We start from the raw sequence: 17,553 nt of genomic DNA on the forward strand, positions 1-17,553 counted from the left end.
TTAATATATGTAATTTAATGTATTCTAGAATAGCTTGTTTATTAGATGTTATTGTTTCTTTATTACCAACAAATATACAAAATAAATATAAATATAATTGATGTAACATTAATTACATAATACACATATATGTACACTCCGCATATATTGACACTGAGAACCATAAAATAAATCTAATAATTTATAGACACTTAAATTATAAATATAATAGACATTTATTAAAGAACTAAAATTAGGGTAAAAGATGTACAAAGCTTTTAATAGCATATCCTTAAATAATTTATTACATTAAATAAGAAGTTCCTAACCTCTCATAAAATAGAGATGTACATGTATGTATAGTAATATCTGTATTATAAAAAAAATATAGTTACACACATATTATAATTATTTATATAGTCTATGTTTTGTCCTTGCAGATATTTTAGTATTTTTCTTTTTTTCATTTATATTTCAGTGTAATTTATTACAATTATCTGTTGATTCATTTTTAATTACATCAGTATCAAATATATCTTTAATAATTTCTTGCTTTTTCTTCATGTGGGATGGCAAATCAGGGAACACATTTTCTATCATTTGCTTTTTTCTTGTTACATTATGTTTTTCATAATCTTGGTTTAGAAATTCAATGTTTTCATTATTATCAATAGCTTTCATTGATGCTAATAACTTTTCTTTGTTATAATCTGTCATTTTTGTTTTTATATTGCTTTCAGACATAGTACTAACATCAGTTAATATATCATGAACTGAATCATTATCATGAGATTGTACATCGTGTGAAATCATATCAACATTTTGAAACTCATTCTTATTTAATTTATTTTTTGTTTCTAAACTATAGTTCTGTAGCAGCATATTTTCACTTAATATTCCTACTTCTGTTGTATCTACTTTGTTTATTGTTGCTTTATTTAAATTCTGTGAAGAATTTAATAAATCTTGTGTAGAAAATCTTTTTTGTGTACCATTAAAAAGAGTTTCATTCGTGTGTGATATTTTTGATTCAATATCTACTGGCTCTATATTATTAGTTTTGAATGATACGTCATGTCCATCTTTAAAATATGTTTGTAATGATGATTCATTTTTAAAATCATCTTTTTTCATACTTACATTATTAAATTCTTGTATTTTAGGTGGAGTTTGTTCACACATATAGTTTTCTATATTGCCTGAGTTTTTATATTCTGTGTGTATATCGTATTGAGCATATATGTTTTCATTTTCTACATTTTTAGTTTTTATATGCATTTCATCAATTAAAGATTGATAAACATTCTGTGATTCATTTAATATATTTTTTGAAGATGTAAATTTTTCTGTTTCTTTATCAGAGTCATAATGAGCTTGATTGTCATAAACAGATGAAATTAATTTGAGTGTATCATTTTGACGATTCACTGTCAAGTAATGTTCAATTGATTGTTTTCTTATTTCAGATTCTATTTCTGAATCACTTACATAGGAATTTTTTCTTTCTCTTACTAAAACCCTCAATTTATTTCTATATTTACAATCAGAATCTTTTGAATCTGAAGTGTCATCTGCACTGCTAATTAATCTGAAAGATAATAAAATGTTACAATTAAATAATTATTTTAAATAAAAATAAATGCAAATCATACAAACCTTGCATGCAGTTGCTTAGAATTGTTAGTTGCATTCGTATAATTATTTTTATCATTTTCATGTTCATTTTCATTTTCGCTTTCGCTACCTCCAGATGAACTGATAAAATTTTGACATTTTCGGTTGTTATATATTTTTCTAAATTTACCTGCGCTTATTTGATATTCCCCCTCCTCTTTATGTTGTTTTTCTAATTGTTCTGATTTTTCTAAACCTATTGAAAACTCTGAATTTTCGTTTATAGCTAAATCTATTTCCCTGGATTTTTCTTCTGAATTATTCAATGTATTTTTGTATGGCGATTTTTGAAGACGATATCTTCGTACTTGTTCCAAGTTTGTCATTGTTTCAGATTTTATACAGTCTAAAGTTTGATTTGAAATTATCCTTTCCTCTGTTTTGATGTTCTTTTCATTTAATTCAGATGTATGAAGCATGGGCTAAAAGTTATCAATATGAGATGAACATAATATCTATTTTCAGAAGATATAAATAGTATACACAATTATAGAATAAAATTTATCTTTACCAAACTGTCTTTTTGGATATCTGTTTGCCATTTTTTGTTTTTACTTGGTATCTTTAATGGATTTGATGAGCTAGAAGAAATCACTGAATATGAAGAAATGATTAGTTTAGTATTATATTTTCCACATACCTAATATCTCTTAGGTTTGTGAGAGACTGTGTGCCAAAACGTCGATTCTTATCAGGAAACAATAATTGTCCACTATAATATAATCTTCGTTCTCTATTATCTAGTAAATTTTCTAAAGATCTTAATTTTTCTGTTGTTTCATCTAAATGTTTTTGTGTTTCTCTACGCTTAGAAATTTCTAGATGCAATTGTTGTTTTAAACTTTTAGTTTCAAGAGTTAGTTTTTTATGTAGTGTCTAATAAAATAATGAAATGTATAAATATTATGTATGAAATCAGTTACAAATATGAGATTACCTGTATGGTATCTTGTTGTTGTTGTATTCTATGATTTAAATCAGAAACTTCTATTTGTAACTTTTCTCTCTCTCCCAAATTACGATCCTTACTAAGTTGTAATAGATGTTTATTTTGTGACTAAGGGGTAATATATAACTATTGATATTTTCATTTTTTGTTTGAAAACGTTATATATATTAATATCTACCTGTAATTGTTGAAGCTCATTTTCTTTTTCCTTTAATAAATTACATGTTTCCTTTTGTAAAGTTTTTAATTTTTTATATTTAATCTGAAGTACTCTCAATTCCTCATGATGTGAATTAATAATCCGCGGAAGTTCAGCATTTGTTCCTTCATAACGTTTTAATGCAGAATCTTGTCTTTTCTGTAATGCTCGTAATAATTTGTTTTCAGTTGCTAATTCCTGTGGAAATATATAATTATATTCAATATGCCTGTAATTAACATATACTTGTGATATATACATGAATTTTAGAAATATGTAAATTTATGTGATACAATTTGAAATCATTACATTTAATCGATAGTGAGCATCCGCCAACTGATTTTGTAGTTCTTTAATACGTAACATTTTTGCAGACAGAACTCTTTGTTCAATGTTACTCTTATTAGGTTTTGATTGTTCCAAAGAAGGACATTGTCGAACATTACTTTGATATGGTCGTACTGTATATTAAATATTAATATTAAAATATTGTTTTAAACATCCAGGGATCATGTGGATCATGTATGTTTAAAAGACATTGATAATTACTTCATTAATTTAAACATTAAAAATAAAATATTATAAATCCTTTAATAGGAGAATAAAGTGCCTATTAATTAATGTTTTATGAATTAATGTATTAATTCTTATTGAAATTTTAATACAAACCAAGTAGAGGATGTAGGTTTTTTTTCTTATAGGAGAGATATGCTATATTTTTGTGAGATGAATTAATTTTTGTTTCCACTGATGACCTTCCTAAGTTAGAATTTTGTTTTCTGTAAATTATACATAAGATTTCTCAAGATCTATAGTAGAAAATACAATTTAAATATATAATGAATACATAAATGACACAAATTTGTTATATGTGAAAAAATTAAATAAAAAAAAAATTAAACTGTAAAACAATATACATATATACTAAAATGTTTGTTACAGACACATCGTCAAAGTATTCAGTTCTCAATTTACATCACAAATATACATCAAAATATTTATAAAATGCTTGGCACTACTATGATTACCTATTGAGATTCTTATGGGCATTAAAGTGTACTACAGGCAACGTAGGAACTTCAGTTTGCATGTTTTATTTGCAAATTCTACATCACAACTAGCATAGCTTTATAAGAACAAATTATTACATCATTATCCAAACTTATTCAAGACTAATCAGCATCCATAGTTGTTTTTAACCGGTTTCCAAGGTAACCAATGCACAACATTTCTCTAATCAATGTTGATTAGAGTTATATGTATTTAAAGAAATCTGTTCAAATGAAAATACTTAAAAACATATTTTTGTAAATGACAAATGCATGTATATATATAAGGAATGAAATATTTCGATTTTATTTAAAAATATTTATATATCGTATATTACTATTTTGTGATAAATCTATATACAGGGTGGTTGGTAACTGGTGGTACAAGCGGAAAGGGGGTGATTCTACGCGAAAAAAGAAGTCAAAAATATAGAATAAAATTTTTTTTTCTTTTTAGAAAAATTTTTCCAACGAGACGTGGTAAAGTGCACGCGTACCAAGCGAAAATTCAAAGTTGATTTTCTCGAAAACAAAGCCTCAATCGAAAAATTTTTATTCTATATTTTCGACTTCTTTTTTCACGTAGAATCATCCCCTTTCCGCTTGTACCACCAGTATACCACCAGTTACCAACCACCCTGTATAACTCTAGCAGACTTGTACCGCCAGTTACCAACCACCCTGTATACATAGAATAAAGAGGAATAGTAATAATAATAAATTTGTACTTATCTTTTTATTTTCGTTCTATCTACTATACTTTTCAAACATTAATTGTGATAATAATTATACTTTGGAAATTTAGCCACAGACTTGTAATTGTGTAACAAATTAAAAATATTATATATAATGCACATGTATATTGTTATGTTACAAATTTTTATTATTACAAGTAATTTGCCTAATTTACCATTGCTAGTTGCATTTACAATAATACATTTATAATAATACATTAAATAATAAATATTTAATCTTATGTAATATTAATTTTGTATTAAAACTGGGAAATGTTCAATTAGAATCAAATCGACTTTTTGGAAATATTTTTGGTTCATTTTGATAGATTACGATAAACAAAAAAAATTATAGAAATAAGAATCTATTGTTTAGATATATATAGACTTCTCAGTATGTTCAAATGGTTAATTTCAAGTTCAAGATTGTATGACATTATTACCTGTGCATTATACAATTTCTGTTTCAAACTCCTGGAGTTCTACAGTTATTATCTTTTTCTTGACTAGATTTGAGCATTCCTATGTGTTGTGTTTCCCACAATTTGCAATATAAAGAATTTGGCACAGCTAATAAAGAGTCATGTGTTCCTCTTTCAATCAAACTACCATTATCTAATACAAAAATTTCATCTGAATCCATAACAGTGGATAATCGATGGGCTATAACAATGGAAGTCCGGCCAACAGTTGCTCTACGTAATGCTTCAAGAATATTCTGAAAGTATGTTATCAGAGTTAAATATTTATAGTAATAACATTTAACATATAATAGGAACTTACATGTTCTGTAATAGAATCTAGAGATGATGTGGCTTCATCAAAAATTAATATTGGGCTATTTTTTAAAATTGCTCTAGCAATTGCTACTCGTTGCTTTTCACCACCACTTAACTTTAAACCACGTTCTCCAACAGGTGTATCATATCCTTTTGGCCATTTAAGAATGGAATCATGTAAATTTGCCATTTTGGCAGCTTCAAAAACATCCTCCTTACTTTTAGATAAATTACCATAATGAAGGTTGTAAAAGATACTTTCATGAAAGAGAACAGTGTCCTAGAATAATTTGTTGATTTTAATATTTTAATTATATGTATATTACTAAATCTTTTTTTAATTAAAATTTATGATTTAAGTTGATAATAAATGATAAAATTACCTGAGGAACAATTGCTATTGATTTTCTTAAGATATCTAAATCAATGTCTCGAATATTATGCCCATTTATAAAAACAGCTCCAGAGTGTGGTTCAAAAAATCGGTATAACAATCTTACTAATGTTGTTTTACTAAAAAGCATATATTATTAATCAATACTTTACTTTTTTAAAAATTATGTATATTATATTTAAAACTTACCCACAACCAGATCCTCCAATAATAGCTATCTTTTTACCACTTGGAATAGTAAAATTAATATCTTTAAAAATAGGCTTGCCTTCAACATAGTGAAAGCTAATGTTTTTAAATTCAATATCCGAATTCTTTGAAGTTATATGAAAGTGCGTTGCATTCTCTTTAGACTGGTATTATATCATAAACTGTATGAATTACTTATAATCAATAAATCTTAGAAAGTATGTATAAGTACCTTAATAGCAGTATTCATTGCCATCAAAGTAAACATAGTTTGCATATCGATGAGAGCTTGTCTAACTTCACGATATACTGAACCCAAAAATCCTAAGGGAACTGATAGTTGGAATAAAAGACCATTAACCATTACTAAGTCTCCTACTGTCATGGTACCTACATTTAAATATTACTTCAAAATTTACACTTTATATTATGTACATTGTAAACATTAAAAAATTACCCTCTATAATATTATTGGATGCTAGTACCATTATTAAACTAAGTGCAGCGCTAAATATAGCATTTTGTCCAAAATTTAGCATTGCTAGACTTGTACTTGTTTTAAGTGATGCAATTTCATATTTTTTCAACGATTCGTCATATCTTTCAGCTTCAAATTTTTCGTTATTAAAATACTAACATAAAAGATATAAAAATAAATTATTTATACAGTACAAATATTAGAATTGTATGGAAATATAGATATCGTAATTGAAGGATTTGTAGCAAGAAGGAGGCAGCTCTACTTTTTTTCATTTCGTTTCATTAAAAAAAATGTGATCTTAGACTTAGTGGAAAAAGGAATTAGCTCTAAGTAAAGAGGCACAACTAAATACATTGAGAATGAATTTGAACAAGTAAAAATGTTCAATATCAAAAAGCAAACATTTATAACAATGAATAATCTTCAATCAACATATAAAATCTTCTTACCATTAAAAGTTTCAAAATATAAGGGCCTGTTAGAACTTACAAAGAAGTACGTTGCAGAAAATAAGATATGGTTCTATAACAAAACCAAAAAACTTCAGACAATAGGCTTCTGAGAGGATAAGTTATTTGAAGATGATTCTACACCATATACTTCAAATATCATTCTTTTTAAATGCATTAATCATTATAGTCATGATTATAATAAAATATAATCTCTTTTTAAATTTCTTTAATTCTTTTAGTAATTTACTATTTTGTTTCTATTTTTGGCACAAAAGGAAAGTAGCTCCAATATTGAAAATCATATTTATTGAACAATAAGAAACGTATAGATTTTATATTTAGTCTAAGAGTACATTAACATGTATATAGATTAACCATAAATTTATAACATGTTTGAAGCAGTACTTGATTTTTGTTGATTTGCTCAAATTATCTTAAAGTGGAGCTGCCTCCTTCTTACAGTAACCTATTCAATTGTAAAAATGAATAAAGTACAAAATATACCTTTACTGTTTCATAATTGATAAGTGAATCTATTGCTTTATTACTTGCTTCATTTTCTGCTTGATTCATAAAAATTCTAAATTTCGTTCGCCATTGAGTAATAGCCAATGTGAATAATGCATAAATTCCAACACAACTAAGAGCAATACTTGCATATTCTGTTCCACATTTTAAATATAAGACTGTACTAACTAATGATAATTCAAAGACAGTAGGAATAATATTAAATACCATAGCATTTAATACAAAATTTATACCACGACTCCCTCTATCTATTGTCTACAACAATTTGTATTGAATAAATGATTATTTCAAATAATAAAAATAGGAACAATAAAATTATCTTACTTTAGATAATGCTCCAGTTTGTCTACCTAAATGAAAAGCCATGTCTAAATTATGTAAATGTAAGAATACATTTTTAGCTATTTTACGAATAGAATGATGAGCAACTTTTGCGAATACTGCATTTCTCAATTCACTAAATCCAGCTGCACCAGCACGTGCTACTCCATCTGTTTTTCAATATGATAATATTAATAGAAAATATCTACTCTCAACAACTTATAAATCAGAAAGAATATTCTTTTTATAATAATAATTTATATGATTTTTGTACATACATCCAATAAGTAATGATGTTGCTACTGTTGCAACCGTATCTGATCCAGTTTCTAGACTTAAAATGGCATTACCAGTAGTTGCCATGTGTTGGGTATTAAGAGTATCTATTGCACATTTAAAAATGAAAGGAACGCCAACATTTAGAGCTTTTGCACCAACAAGTAAACCCATGGCTATTTTAACTCTTCTTCGAATATCTGGATCATCCTATGAATAGATATAGCTATATTATTACAATATTAATTAGGTCCCTAAGATAACTTACTTTTGGCCAAATATATCTAAGCATTGCTCTAATCATATTTGCAGATTTAATTGCCTCCCTTTCTTGAACATCAATACATTCATGGCTTAAACTAGATACACCAGGATGAAAACAATCTCTTTTTTGTTGTCCTGATTTTCCCCCAGTAAATCCAGGTATTACCAATGGAAGTTTAACAGAACTTATAATAGATTTCTTTTTCTGTGTACGATCAATTACATTTCCACTGCAACACTATAAAAATAATTAAACTTGTATTGAACATTAATAAAAAATATTATTAAACATTTTAAAGATTCCTTAGATACTATTAATAATTTGTCAAATGCAAAAATATTTTGTTCAAAACTATAAATAAATGAAGATATATCTTATTTCACATGGTAGAAAAACAAATAAAATGTAATGAATAATGCTATTGTTTTTATTAAAGTAATGTAAAGGTATAAATTGTTTGAATATGAGTCATACAAAACTCAAACTAATCAATTCTATCAAAATCATTTGGTACCTGAAACAGAAATCTAATCATGTATTCTGGAAAAATTAGGAAATTCTCTGTACATATTAGTTTATTAATTTATATAGTTTATAAACTTAGTTTCTAAATGACTCGTTTACAACAAACATTCTCCTATATATATATTACAAATTATATCTTTATGTTATCAATTATATATTTTCATCAAATTAATGAAATGTACATAGACTGTTATATGATTCATTTAATATTGTAATATATTCTTCTACAAGATTTATTGCAATTGAAAAACATTGTGTATAATATTTCAGTTTTTTCATAGTAGTCAAATGATTTAGTAGTCCATTTTTTTTCAAATTTAAAATTGGTTTTGCTATATTATATGCATCTATTATATCCTCTGACATAAATAAATTTCCATATAATTTTGCATTCCAATGATCTTTCTGTAATTTTGTATTCATTATGAATAATGTACAGAGTGCATTATAATTTAAACCATCTCTTGTAAATGCCATGTTTTGTTGTAAATTATTAGAAATAATGAAATCCAATTTAAATTTTGGGACATCAAAACAAACTTTTACATCAGAAATATCAAAATAAATTTCATCTAATGGATTATCTGATATAAAAAAGCCATAATGGACATATAATTTAAGACTATTATGTGCACCATAATTGATAAAAACTTGTGATCCTAAATTAAATGAATTTAAGGTAGCAATTTGGTAAAATTTATTCCCATTTTTATTTGTAACTACAGATGCATGTGTTATGGTATGTATATTATGATTAAATAAGTCTAAAAATGGTGCTAAGGCTAAATTATTTGGTTGTTTTATATTAATAGTAATATCTCGATTTTTCTCAATTTCAGCTGCATCTATGTATACAGCTCTTGTATTAACAATATAATATGCCCATTTGTATTTTGCAAATGTAATTATTTTCTTAAGATGTAAGTTGCAATGAGGACAATGAGATTCTCTATTTAACTTCAAATTATTCATAGATCTAATTAATAATCGAAAATCACTATGTATTTTATGGAACTCATTCATATAATCTGTAATTAATGTTGGTAACAAATTCTTTTCTTTTTGTGTACAAAAATCTGGATTTGTTAGATTTCGTGGTAAACTATTAATATAGTGATACCATTTTGAAGTACTTTCTAAATGTGATTCGTACAAAATAAATACAGCTAATAAACATTGAGCACTATAATGTTCAGTGTTTGAAAATAAAACACTGACATTGCTTTGAGATAATGTACATGTTGTTATTAAGATTTCATAAGGTAGTTTGATCAATATATCATTAACTTTAATGTCTTTTAATGTTTTTAATCCTCGTCCTGTAATAAGAAAGTTAAATGGAACAAGATCATAAACTGATGAACAGTTCTTTGTTAATAACCAAGATCTAAAATGCATCAAACTGTCTTCTGTATTTTCTGCTATTTCTTTATTTAGCTTCTTCTTTTGATGACGTTTTCTTGAAGTTCTACCCATTATGTAAATGTTATATCTGCAGAAGCAATAAAGAAATGCTTTGAAATAAATACCTGTTTAATTAACATTACTTAACATGTTATATGTTATTTATTTATTATTAATTAATAAACATTTAACTAATTTCCATGATTTAGCTTGATACAATAATAATTGGAGAGTTAGTAAACACCCAATATTTCAAAAACACATTGTTATAAATCCTTGATTAATGTTTATAATATTTTATGAAGGTAGAATATGTAAATTAAAAATATTACCCTAATTCCAATGGCAGGGTATATTAGAGTACGTGTCAAAATGTGAGATAAAACTTCTTCGCGATAAGTAATTTGTCTTCGTGATTTAATTGAACACGTTACAAATGATCTGGTCCAGAGTTTTTTTTCATTATATCCAGTCCGTAACATGCGACGACATAGAATAATACTTAACATTATGCTAGAAATATTTATTCACAAATGACAATACAAAAGCAAAATTCACAAATTAGATTATTAGATCATGATAAAAATACAAATCTAATAACCCACATCGGCTATTGGCTATACAAGTGTGCTATTATATGTATATGCATTTAGAGTCTCTGATTGAATATACATATATGTACTATCAGAGAGAGATACTATCCATCTACCATTTATATGTTCAACATACGTACAAGTAGTATGTAGGTAATATCAGAGAGGGAATTCCTCTCTGGTAATATTTAGAAAGGTAATGCTAAGGATTAAGATGGTATTTTTATTAGATTATATGATTTATATTTACACATGATTGCCTTCATACATATACCTATGATACATCTTTTCTTCTCTGAACCAAATTGACTAAAGTTACATTACATTTTATATTAAAATGAACATTAAATCATATATATGTAACAATATTTTTTAACTTTCTTAAGAAGATACATTTGATACCTATATAATTTGACAAAACAATTTTACAGTTTCAATTTCAGTTTATTTCCTTCTCCGGCATGTATCGAATACTTACGTTTTCAATCCTAACAGTACGTTATTCTATCTGAAGATGGCGTTTAGGAGAGTTGTTTGCTCTCATTTTGTTTCGATGAATACAATCTTTAATGTGCAATTCCCTGCTTCATATTACGATTGCTACGTACATTGACACAGGAATTCATATAATGATTGAGTGCAAACTTAGTTGCTTCCGGGGAGCGGGAGACAAAGTTATGTGATAATTGGGGCCGCATTGATCATTAGTCACTCACTCAATGATGTATATCAGAAGGGGAAAATAAATCAGTTAACTAGTTATACTAATTCATTTTTACTTGATAAGAATAAGATTGCGCTTGCGCAATCACAACCAATCATCTATGCGGCCCTACGTATCACGTTCTCTGCTCCCCCGAAACAGCATCACCACCGTTAGTTATTGCTCGGTTATCGGTCTCCATAGAGCTATGCCCATATCTATATCTTTATATTATAATTTTCTCAATCTTTAATCCTTAGTAACTTTCTACGTTACTTCATTTTTCTTTATATTCTCGGTGTTTCATTTCCATATTTCTATTGCATTACATTTGTACTTTTCCGCTTATTGTTTTGTTTTCTTAACTTATACAATATAAAATTAACAATTTTATATAACTGCATAATTGTGGATAAGTTTAAATACCATGAGAATAGACATAATATAGAAACGTTCCTGCAACACTAATTTCATCCTAATTCTCTACATATTCTCTCTACATACTCTTTGCATACTAAACCATAGATATAGGAGTACGGTCCATGATTAAAACATTACCTTCTTATATAAAAGAATTCATGTACATTGCTCTATTTAATTTAACGATCTCAATAAAATGTATTATAAAACCATGTACAAATATATAAGATATATATTTGTTTAATGACTTTCCATGATGAAAAATGAATAACTTTTTATACCTGAAGACAAATCACATGATATCTTTTAAGAATAAGGTCAAAAGTGAAAGCCTGAAATGTTAATCATGTGCGTTATACCTGTTGAATGTGTGACTAATGTTAATGTCGAGAGAAAACAAATTCCACGGGTGTGTGCAGTACAAAAATGTCTACGAACAAAATTACATTTAATTTATTGAGAAACAGAAATATAACCAGAGGAATCTTATGCAGTGATCATAATGTGAATTGTGAAAGACAAAGAAATATGCACATTTCTACACAAAACAGATTCCATTTACATCAATCCAAACAGGTTGAAGCAAAGCTTACAGGAAGTCAAAAGCCAGATTGGAACAGAGCTGTTTCAGAAGCAGAGAAAATTGTTGGATATCCAACATCATTCCTAAGTTTACGGTGGCTCTTAAGCGATGAAATAGCAAATGTAGCTTTGCACTTGAGAAAACTAGTAGGATCCAATCATCCTTTGTTAAAAACAGCCAAGTAAGAATTTTATTAATATATTTCTTATAAACCTACAGTACTATTAGTTCTTCTCTATATTAACATTTATTTAAATTTATTATAGAAGTGTTATTTATAATGGACGTAACAACATGCAAGCATGGGGTCTTATTGTATTGTTAATTTCAAAAGCTGCTGGTCATTTAGGCGTAGATGATATGGAGGAAGACAAAGCTGCAGGTGTATTACACAGGTACTTATTATAGCTCTTAATAATATAAAATTTTAAAGCATCATAAATTTGTAACAAAAATAATATTAAACGAATTTTTATTTAGTCAAAGAGCTTTAGCAGAAGTAACTGAAATGATACGTACTAGTCATCTTGTTCACAAAGGTTTAGTAAATATAGAATCTGATGTTTATCTAGAAACATCAGAATTGAATGATATGAATTTTGGCAATAAAATTGCACTACTAAGTGGGGATTATTTATTAGCAAATTCTTGTGCTGAATTAGCAAATCTTCGCAATCAAGATGTGTGTATAAAAATTAGATAGTTTGATTTATATAAATTATTTGTATTATATTTTATATTATAATCACATTTAGATTGTTGAATTAATGTCAAGTGCTGTGAGAGACTTAGCAGAGGCAGAATTTGTAGGACGTAGAGATAACCAAAATAATCCTTTACCTTCTATACCACCTGAAGATCGTAAGGATTATGCAGTAAAGGAATGGACTCTTAGAAATGTTTTAAGTGCTGGTGCCTTATTAGGAAAATCTTGTAAAGGTGCATTAAAATTAGCAGGACACAACAATGAAATACAGGAACAAGGTTACAATTTTGGAAAACACTTAGCGTTGGCTTGGCAAGCTTGCTTAGATTTAGGTCCATTTATTACAAAAGATCAAAATGTAACATTCAATCTATGTTCTGCACCAATTATGTTTCATATTGAACATGACCCATCAATTTTGACAGAAATTGATAAAGGTTTGGAATCTGTAAATAATGTAGACTATGTTAAGGTAAGCATATTAAATGTAAACATATTTTTGAATGTGTAATAATTTGTTTTCCATTTATGACATAAATCATTTTAACAATTTAATATGCAGATTCATAAAATTGTTATGATGGGACCTGGAGTAGAATTAACAAAACAATTACAGAAAAGACATTCACAAAGGGCAATGGAAGTTTTAAGTGTATTTGAAAAGAATGATGCAAGAACAGCATTATATAATATTATTGCAGCTATGGGGGATTTCTGAACAACAATTTCAATTAAAAAGTAATATATTTTATATAATTGCCCAAAGATCAGTTTGAGGACTCCGTCCTATTTTAAGTTTTCAGTTTTAATATACTTATGAAATTTATATTTTCTCTATATTATGAACAAAATATTATTTAAATTGCAATATATATATATATATATATATAATTAAGATAAAATATGTATAATATATATAATAAGATTGTTACATTTTATAATAAACAAATGTTTAAACAAATGTGTTATTCACATTTAATACCCAATACCGTATTTATTTTTATTATTATTATTTTACTATTTGATACACATATTTACGAAGAAACGATGTATTTGTGTACATAAGCTAATAATATTCCAATTTCTAATAAATTATTGTATATTATATAAACATTTCGCTAAATAATTTAAAATAGTTTAGATCTTTGTAATTATTTAGTATAATTATAAATGTATAAATAATTTGATAATAAATTAAAAATTAAATGGCGAATATCGACTCTGTCAACCATAGCCGATTGAAGAACCGTACACAACATACATAAATATGTCACGAGCAGGCACAAAACTTGACTCAAAAAAAGTTGTGAGTATATCACTATATTGCTTTATTAATTTTTACAAAACATTTAGATTATATATTATTAAATTCTATTCTGTTGACAAATAATCATTAAAAAATAGATGTTAAATTATAAGTGAGGTTAGGAATAATGTTTAATGTGTAGTTATATGTAATTTCATTCTGTGTGAAAGATATATTAAGATATGATGCTAATTTATGTATAATAATAAATTTCAGAATTCTGAATTGTTTACATTGACATATGGAGCATTGGTAGCCCAATTACTAAAGGATTATGAAAATGTAGAAGATGTAAACAAACAGCTGGAAAGAATGGGTTACAATATGGGAATTCGTTTAATAGAAGATTTCTTAGCTCGAACTGGATCTGGTCGGTGTTATGACTTTCGAGATACAGCTGAGAAAATACAAACTGGGTTTAAAATATTTTTGGGAATAACACCGACGATCACAAATTGGAGCGCTGCTGGTGATGAATTTTCTTTATGTTTTGAAGCAAACCCATTAACAGAATTTGTTGAATTACCAGATCATTGTTTAAATTTAAAATATTGTAATGTATTAATTGGAGTATTAAGGGGAGCTTGTGAAATGGTACAAATGGAGATTGCCTGTTGGTTTGTACAAGATCAACTAAAAAATGATAATGTAACTGAATTACGCGTTAAATTTATTAAAAGATTAGAAGATGCTATTCCAGCAGGTGAAGATTAAATAATCTTGTTATTAAAGGTATATGTAAAGTTATACATTGTGCACATTTTTCATTATATATATATTTTATAACATTCATAAATTTATTAATTTAATGTTCGTAAATAACTATAATAATGTAATCAACGCATAAAAATAAATATATATATATATAATGTGATTTTTAATGCTTAAATACTTTATATAGAAATGTTTTTTTTTATACATATCTGTTAATAAGTATATAAATTAAAAATACGTTTTTTATCTAAATTATTTATTTAATAATAAGAATATTATCAAATAATTTAAATTAATTTTTTACATTGAGTATATATGATTATGGTAAAAAAAATATAATTAAACTGTGTGTAGATATCATTTTTTACGTCAGTTTTTAACCTATACTAATATGTTTCTAGTATATAGACTTCTTTTTAATAATTTGTTTATAAAGTCTTTCTTTTATATATTCATAACCTTTCACGTTCTGCTTTTATAATATTTACTGAAGTAAAATTAACTTATGTAAAATTACTTAAATTAATTAATGAATCAAATATTGACAAAAGCATCAAACATTTGTAATATAATATATTCTCTTTTTACAGGTTATGGAAGTGAAGTGCAAACGTTGTAGAAAAAATCTTTCTAATAACGAACCTGTTTTATTATTTACTTCCCATAATGAAATCAAGAAAAATCCTATGGATGTTGGATGTGAAGCAAATGATTCTGAATCTTGTTCATATATCTCAATGGAAAAGCTGCCTAAATGGATTGAACATGCTATAAATCAAGTAAAGTTTCTTTTAAAACTATGTTATTGACAATTTAGTATTACTATATGTGATTAAATATTCTTCAGAATATTTAATAGTGCATAAAAAATAAATATCACATCAATGAAAATAGTACAGGTAAATTTTAAAACTTTTATCTAAAATCTATATAAAATGGTATGTGCATCTTTTACAGGAATCTTGGACGAAAGGTAGACTTCATTGTCCAAATTGTAATAATCGTATAGGTACATTTAACTTCATAAATGAGTTAAAATGTAACTGCAATACATTTATTACACTACCAGTCAAAATAACTAATAGCAAAGTAGATATTTTGTTTCACCTTAAATAAATCTAATACATTCCAAATTTATCTCAAATAATGATTTTATTATTTGATACTAGTTATATAATCTTGAGTTCTATTTCACATATTAATTTTATTCACAAATAACATACAAATAAATAAACGAATTAATAAGTAAATGTAACAATAATAATTAATTAAATAAATTAATATAATAAATAAATAAAGTATTATAAATGTATTTAACTACATGAATAATTTAATAATTACTGCCACACATAAATTTTTATCTCTACAATATAGAAACATAAAGCAAATTAAGTTTTTCCTTATTTTTATTTGATTTATTTGCAATATTTGTTTTAAGTACTTTTGATTGTATATTTAAATGTAAATTACTTTATTAACAGATAATTTCTATTTTACATTTATACATAACAATTGAATACTTTTTAATATGTATTGTGTATATATATATATAAACATATATACATACACATATACATGCACATGCATCTAAAAATCTAAATAAATATAAATGCTAAGTGTGTACATTTTATATACAGCACAATTAGTATTTTATGCTACACAATGAATAAATTATATCATACACATTAAACAATTTTTACTTGAAGTATCTATAATTAACTACTAATGCATAGCATTAAAAATGACTTGAATTGATTGTTATGTATTCATAACAAAGTGAAAAAATAAGTTAGACCATACATGTGTTTAATATAAACTGTAAAATTTATTGTTTCTCTCTCTCTGTCTCTCTCTCTCTCTCTCTCTCTCTCTCTCTCTCTCTCTCTCTCTCTCTCTCTCTCTCTCTCTCTCTCTCTCTCTCTCTCTCTCTCTCTCTCTCTCTCTCTCTCTCTCTCTCTCTCTCTCTCTCTCTCTCTCTCTCTCTCTCTCTCTCTCTCTCTCTCTCTCTCTCTCTCTCTCTCTCTCTCTCTCTCTCTCTCTCTCTCTCTCTCTCTCTCTCTCTCTCTCTCTCTCTCTCTCTCTCTCTCTCTCTCTCTCTCTCTCTCTCTCTCTCTCTCTCTCTCTCTCTCTCTCTCTCTCTCTCTCTCTCTCTCTCTCTCTCTCTCTCTCTCTCTCTCTCTCTCTCTCTCTCTCTCTCTCTCTCTCTCTCTCTCTCTCTCTCTCTCTCTCTCTCTCTCTCTCTCTCTCTCTCTCTCTCTCTCTCTCTCTCTCTCTCTCTCTCTCTCTCTCTCTCTCTCTCTCTCTCTCTCTCTCTCTCTCTCTCTCTCTCT

General features: G+C 26.7%; 4 protein-coding genes across 9 annotated transcripts; 2 read left to right on the forward strand and 2 right to left on the reverse strand.

The window, feature by feature from the left end:
• Positions 1-238: 238 nt before the first annotated feature.
• On the reverse strand, positions 239-3,963 carry LOC100748129 (interaptin). 2 transcript variants are annotated; one of them, XM_003489093.4, is made up of 9 exons: positions 3,830-3,963; positions 3,471-3,580; positions 3,111-3,262; positions 2,781-2,999; positions 2,591-2,710; positions 2,294-2,529; positions 2,165-2,234; positions 1,636-2,075; positions 239-1,567 (listed from the first exon to the last, which is right to left on the reverse strand). In XM_003489093.4, exons 1-9 carry the CDS (start codon positions 3,889-3,891, stop codon positions 454-456), a joined length of 2,523 nt encoding a protein of 840 aa, XP_003489141.1. In that variant the 5' UTR covers positions 3,892-3,963; the 3' UTR covers positions 239-453. The 2 variants fall into 2 exon arrangements, with proteins under 2 accessions (XP_003489141.1, XP_012240434.1); XM_012385011.3 differs by lacking the exon at positions 3,830-3,963 and having other exon boundaries at positions 3,111-3,389.
• LOC100742626 (ATP-binding cassette sub-family B member 7, mitochondrial) lies at positions 3,880-11,672 on the reverse strand. 4 transcript variants are annotated; one of them, XM_012385013.2, is made up of 13 exons: positions 10,531-10,670; positions 10,013-10,286; positions 8,273-8,506; positions 8,007-8,214; positions 7,732-7,898; positions 7,384-7,662; positions 6,404-6,578; positions 6,179-6,336; positions 5,947-6,110; positions 5,747-5,876; positions 5,368-5,643; positions 5,028-5,302; positions 3,880-4,074 (listed from the first exon to the last, which is right to left on the reverse strand). In XM_012385013.2, exons 2-12 carry the CDS (start codon positions 10,268-10,270, stop codon positions 5,051-5,053), a joined length of 2,301 nt encoding a protein of 766 aa, XP_012240436.1. In that variant the 5' UTR covers positions 10,271-10,286; positions 10,531-10,670; the 3' UTR covers positions 3,880-4,074; positions 5,028-5,050. The 4 variants fall into 4 exon arrangements, with proteins under 4 accessions (XP_012240436.1, XP_033176294.1, XP_012240437.1 ...); XM_033320403.1 differs by lacking the exon at positions 3,880-4,074 and having other exon boundaries at positions 4,716-5,302; XM_012385014.3 differs by lacking the exons at positions 3,880-4,074; positions 10,013-10,286; positions 10,531-10,670 and adding an exon at positions 11,270-11,672 and having other exon boundaries at positions 4,716-5,302.
• Positions 11,673-11,766: 94 nt separating this feature from the next.
• LOC100742747 (decaprenyl-diphosphate synthase subunit 2) lies at positions 11,767-14,161 on the forward strand. The gene is made up of 5 exons (XM_003489048.4): positions 11,767-12,678; positions 12,764-12,892; positions 12,978-13,179; positions 13,253-13,675; positions 13,766-14,161. The coding sequence occupies exons 1-5, from the start codon at positions 12,341-12,343 to the stop codon at positions 13,919-13,921; spliced, it is 1,248 nt and encodes a 415-aa protein (XP_003489096.1). The 5' UTR covers positions 11,767-12,340; the 3' UTR covers positions 13,922-14,161.
• Positions 14,162-14,349: 188 nt separating this feature from the next.
• LOC100742863 (trafficking protein particle complex subunit 3) lies at positions 14,350-16,358 on the forward strand. 2 transcript variants are annotated; one of them, XR_001102240.3, is made up of 4 exons: positions 14,350-14,509; positions 14,726-15,241; positions 15,814-16,002; positions 16,181-16,358. XR_001102240.3 is itself a non-coding variant. In XM_003489049.4 (2 exons), exons 1-2 carry the CDS (start codon positions 14,471-14,473, stop codon positions 15,221-15,223), a joined length of 537 nt encoding a protein of 178 aa, XP_003489097.1. In that variant the 5' UTR covers positions 14,350-14,470; the 3' UTR covers positions 15,224-15,256. The 2 variants fall into 2 exon arrangements, 1 of the variants encoding a protein (XP_003489097.1); XM_003489049.4 differs by lacking the exons at positions 15,814-16,002; positions 16,181-16,358 and having other exon boundaries at positions 14,726-15,256.
• Positions 16,359-17,553: the final 1,195 nt, after the last annotated feature.

The sequence above is a fragment of the Bombus impatiens genome, unplaced genomic scaffold (assembly GCF_000188095.3).
Source record: "Bombus impatiens unplaced genomic scaffold, BIMP_2.2 scf_0317, whole genome shotgun sequence".
In the NCBI taxonomy this organism is placed as follows: Eukaryota; Metazoa; Arthropoda; class Insecta; order Hymenoptera; family Apidae; genus Bombus; species Bombus impatiens.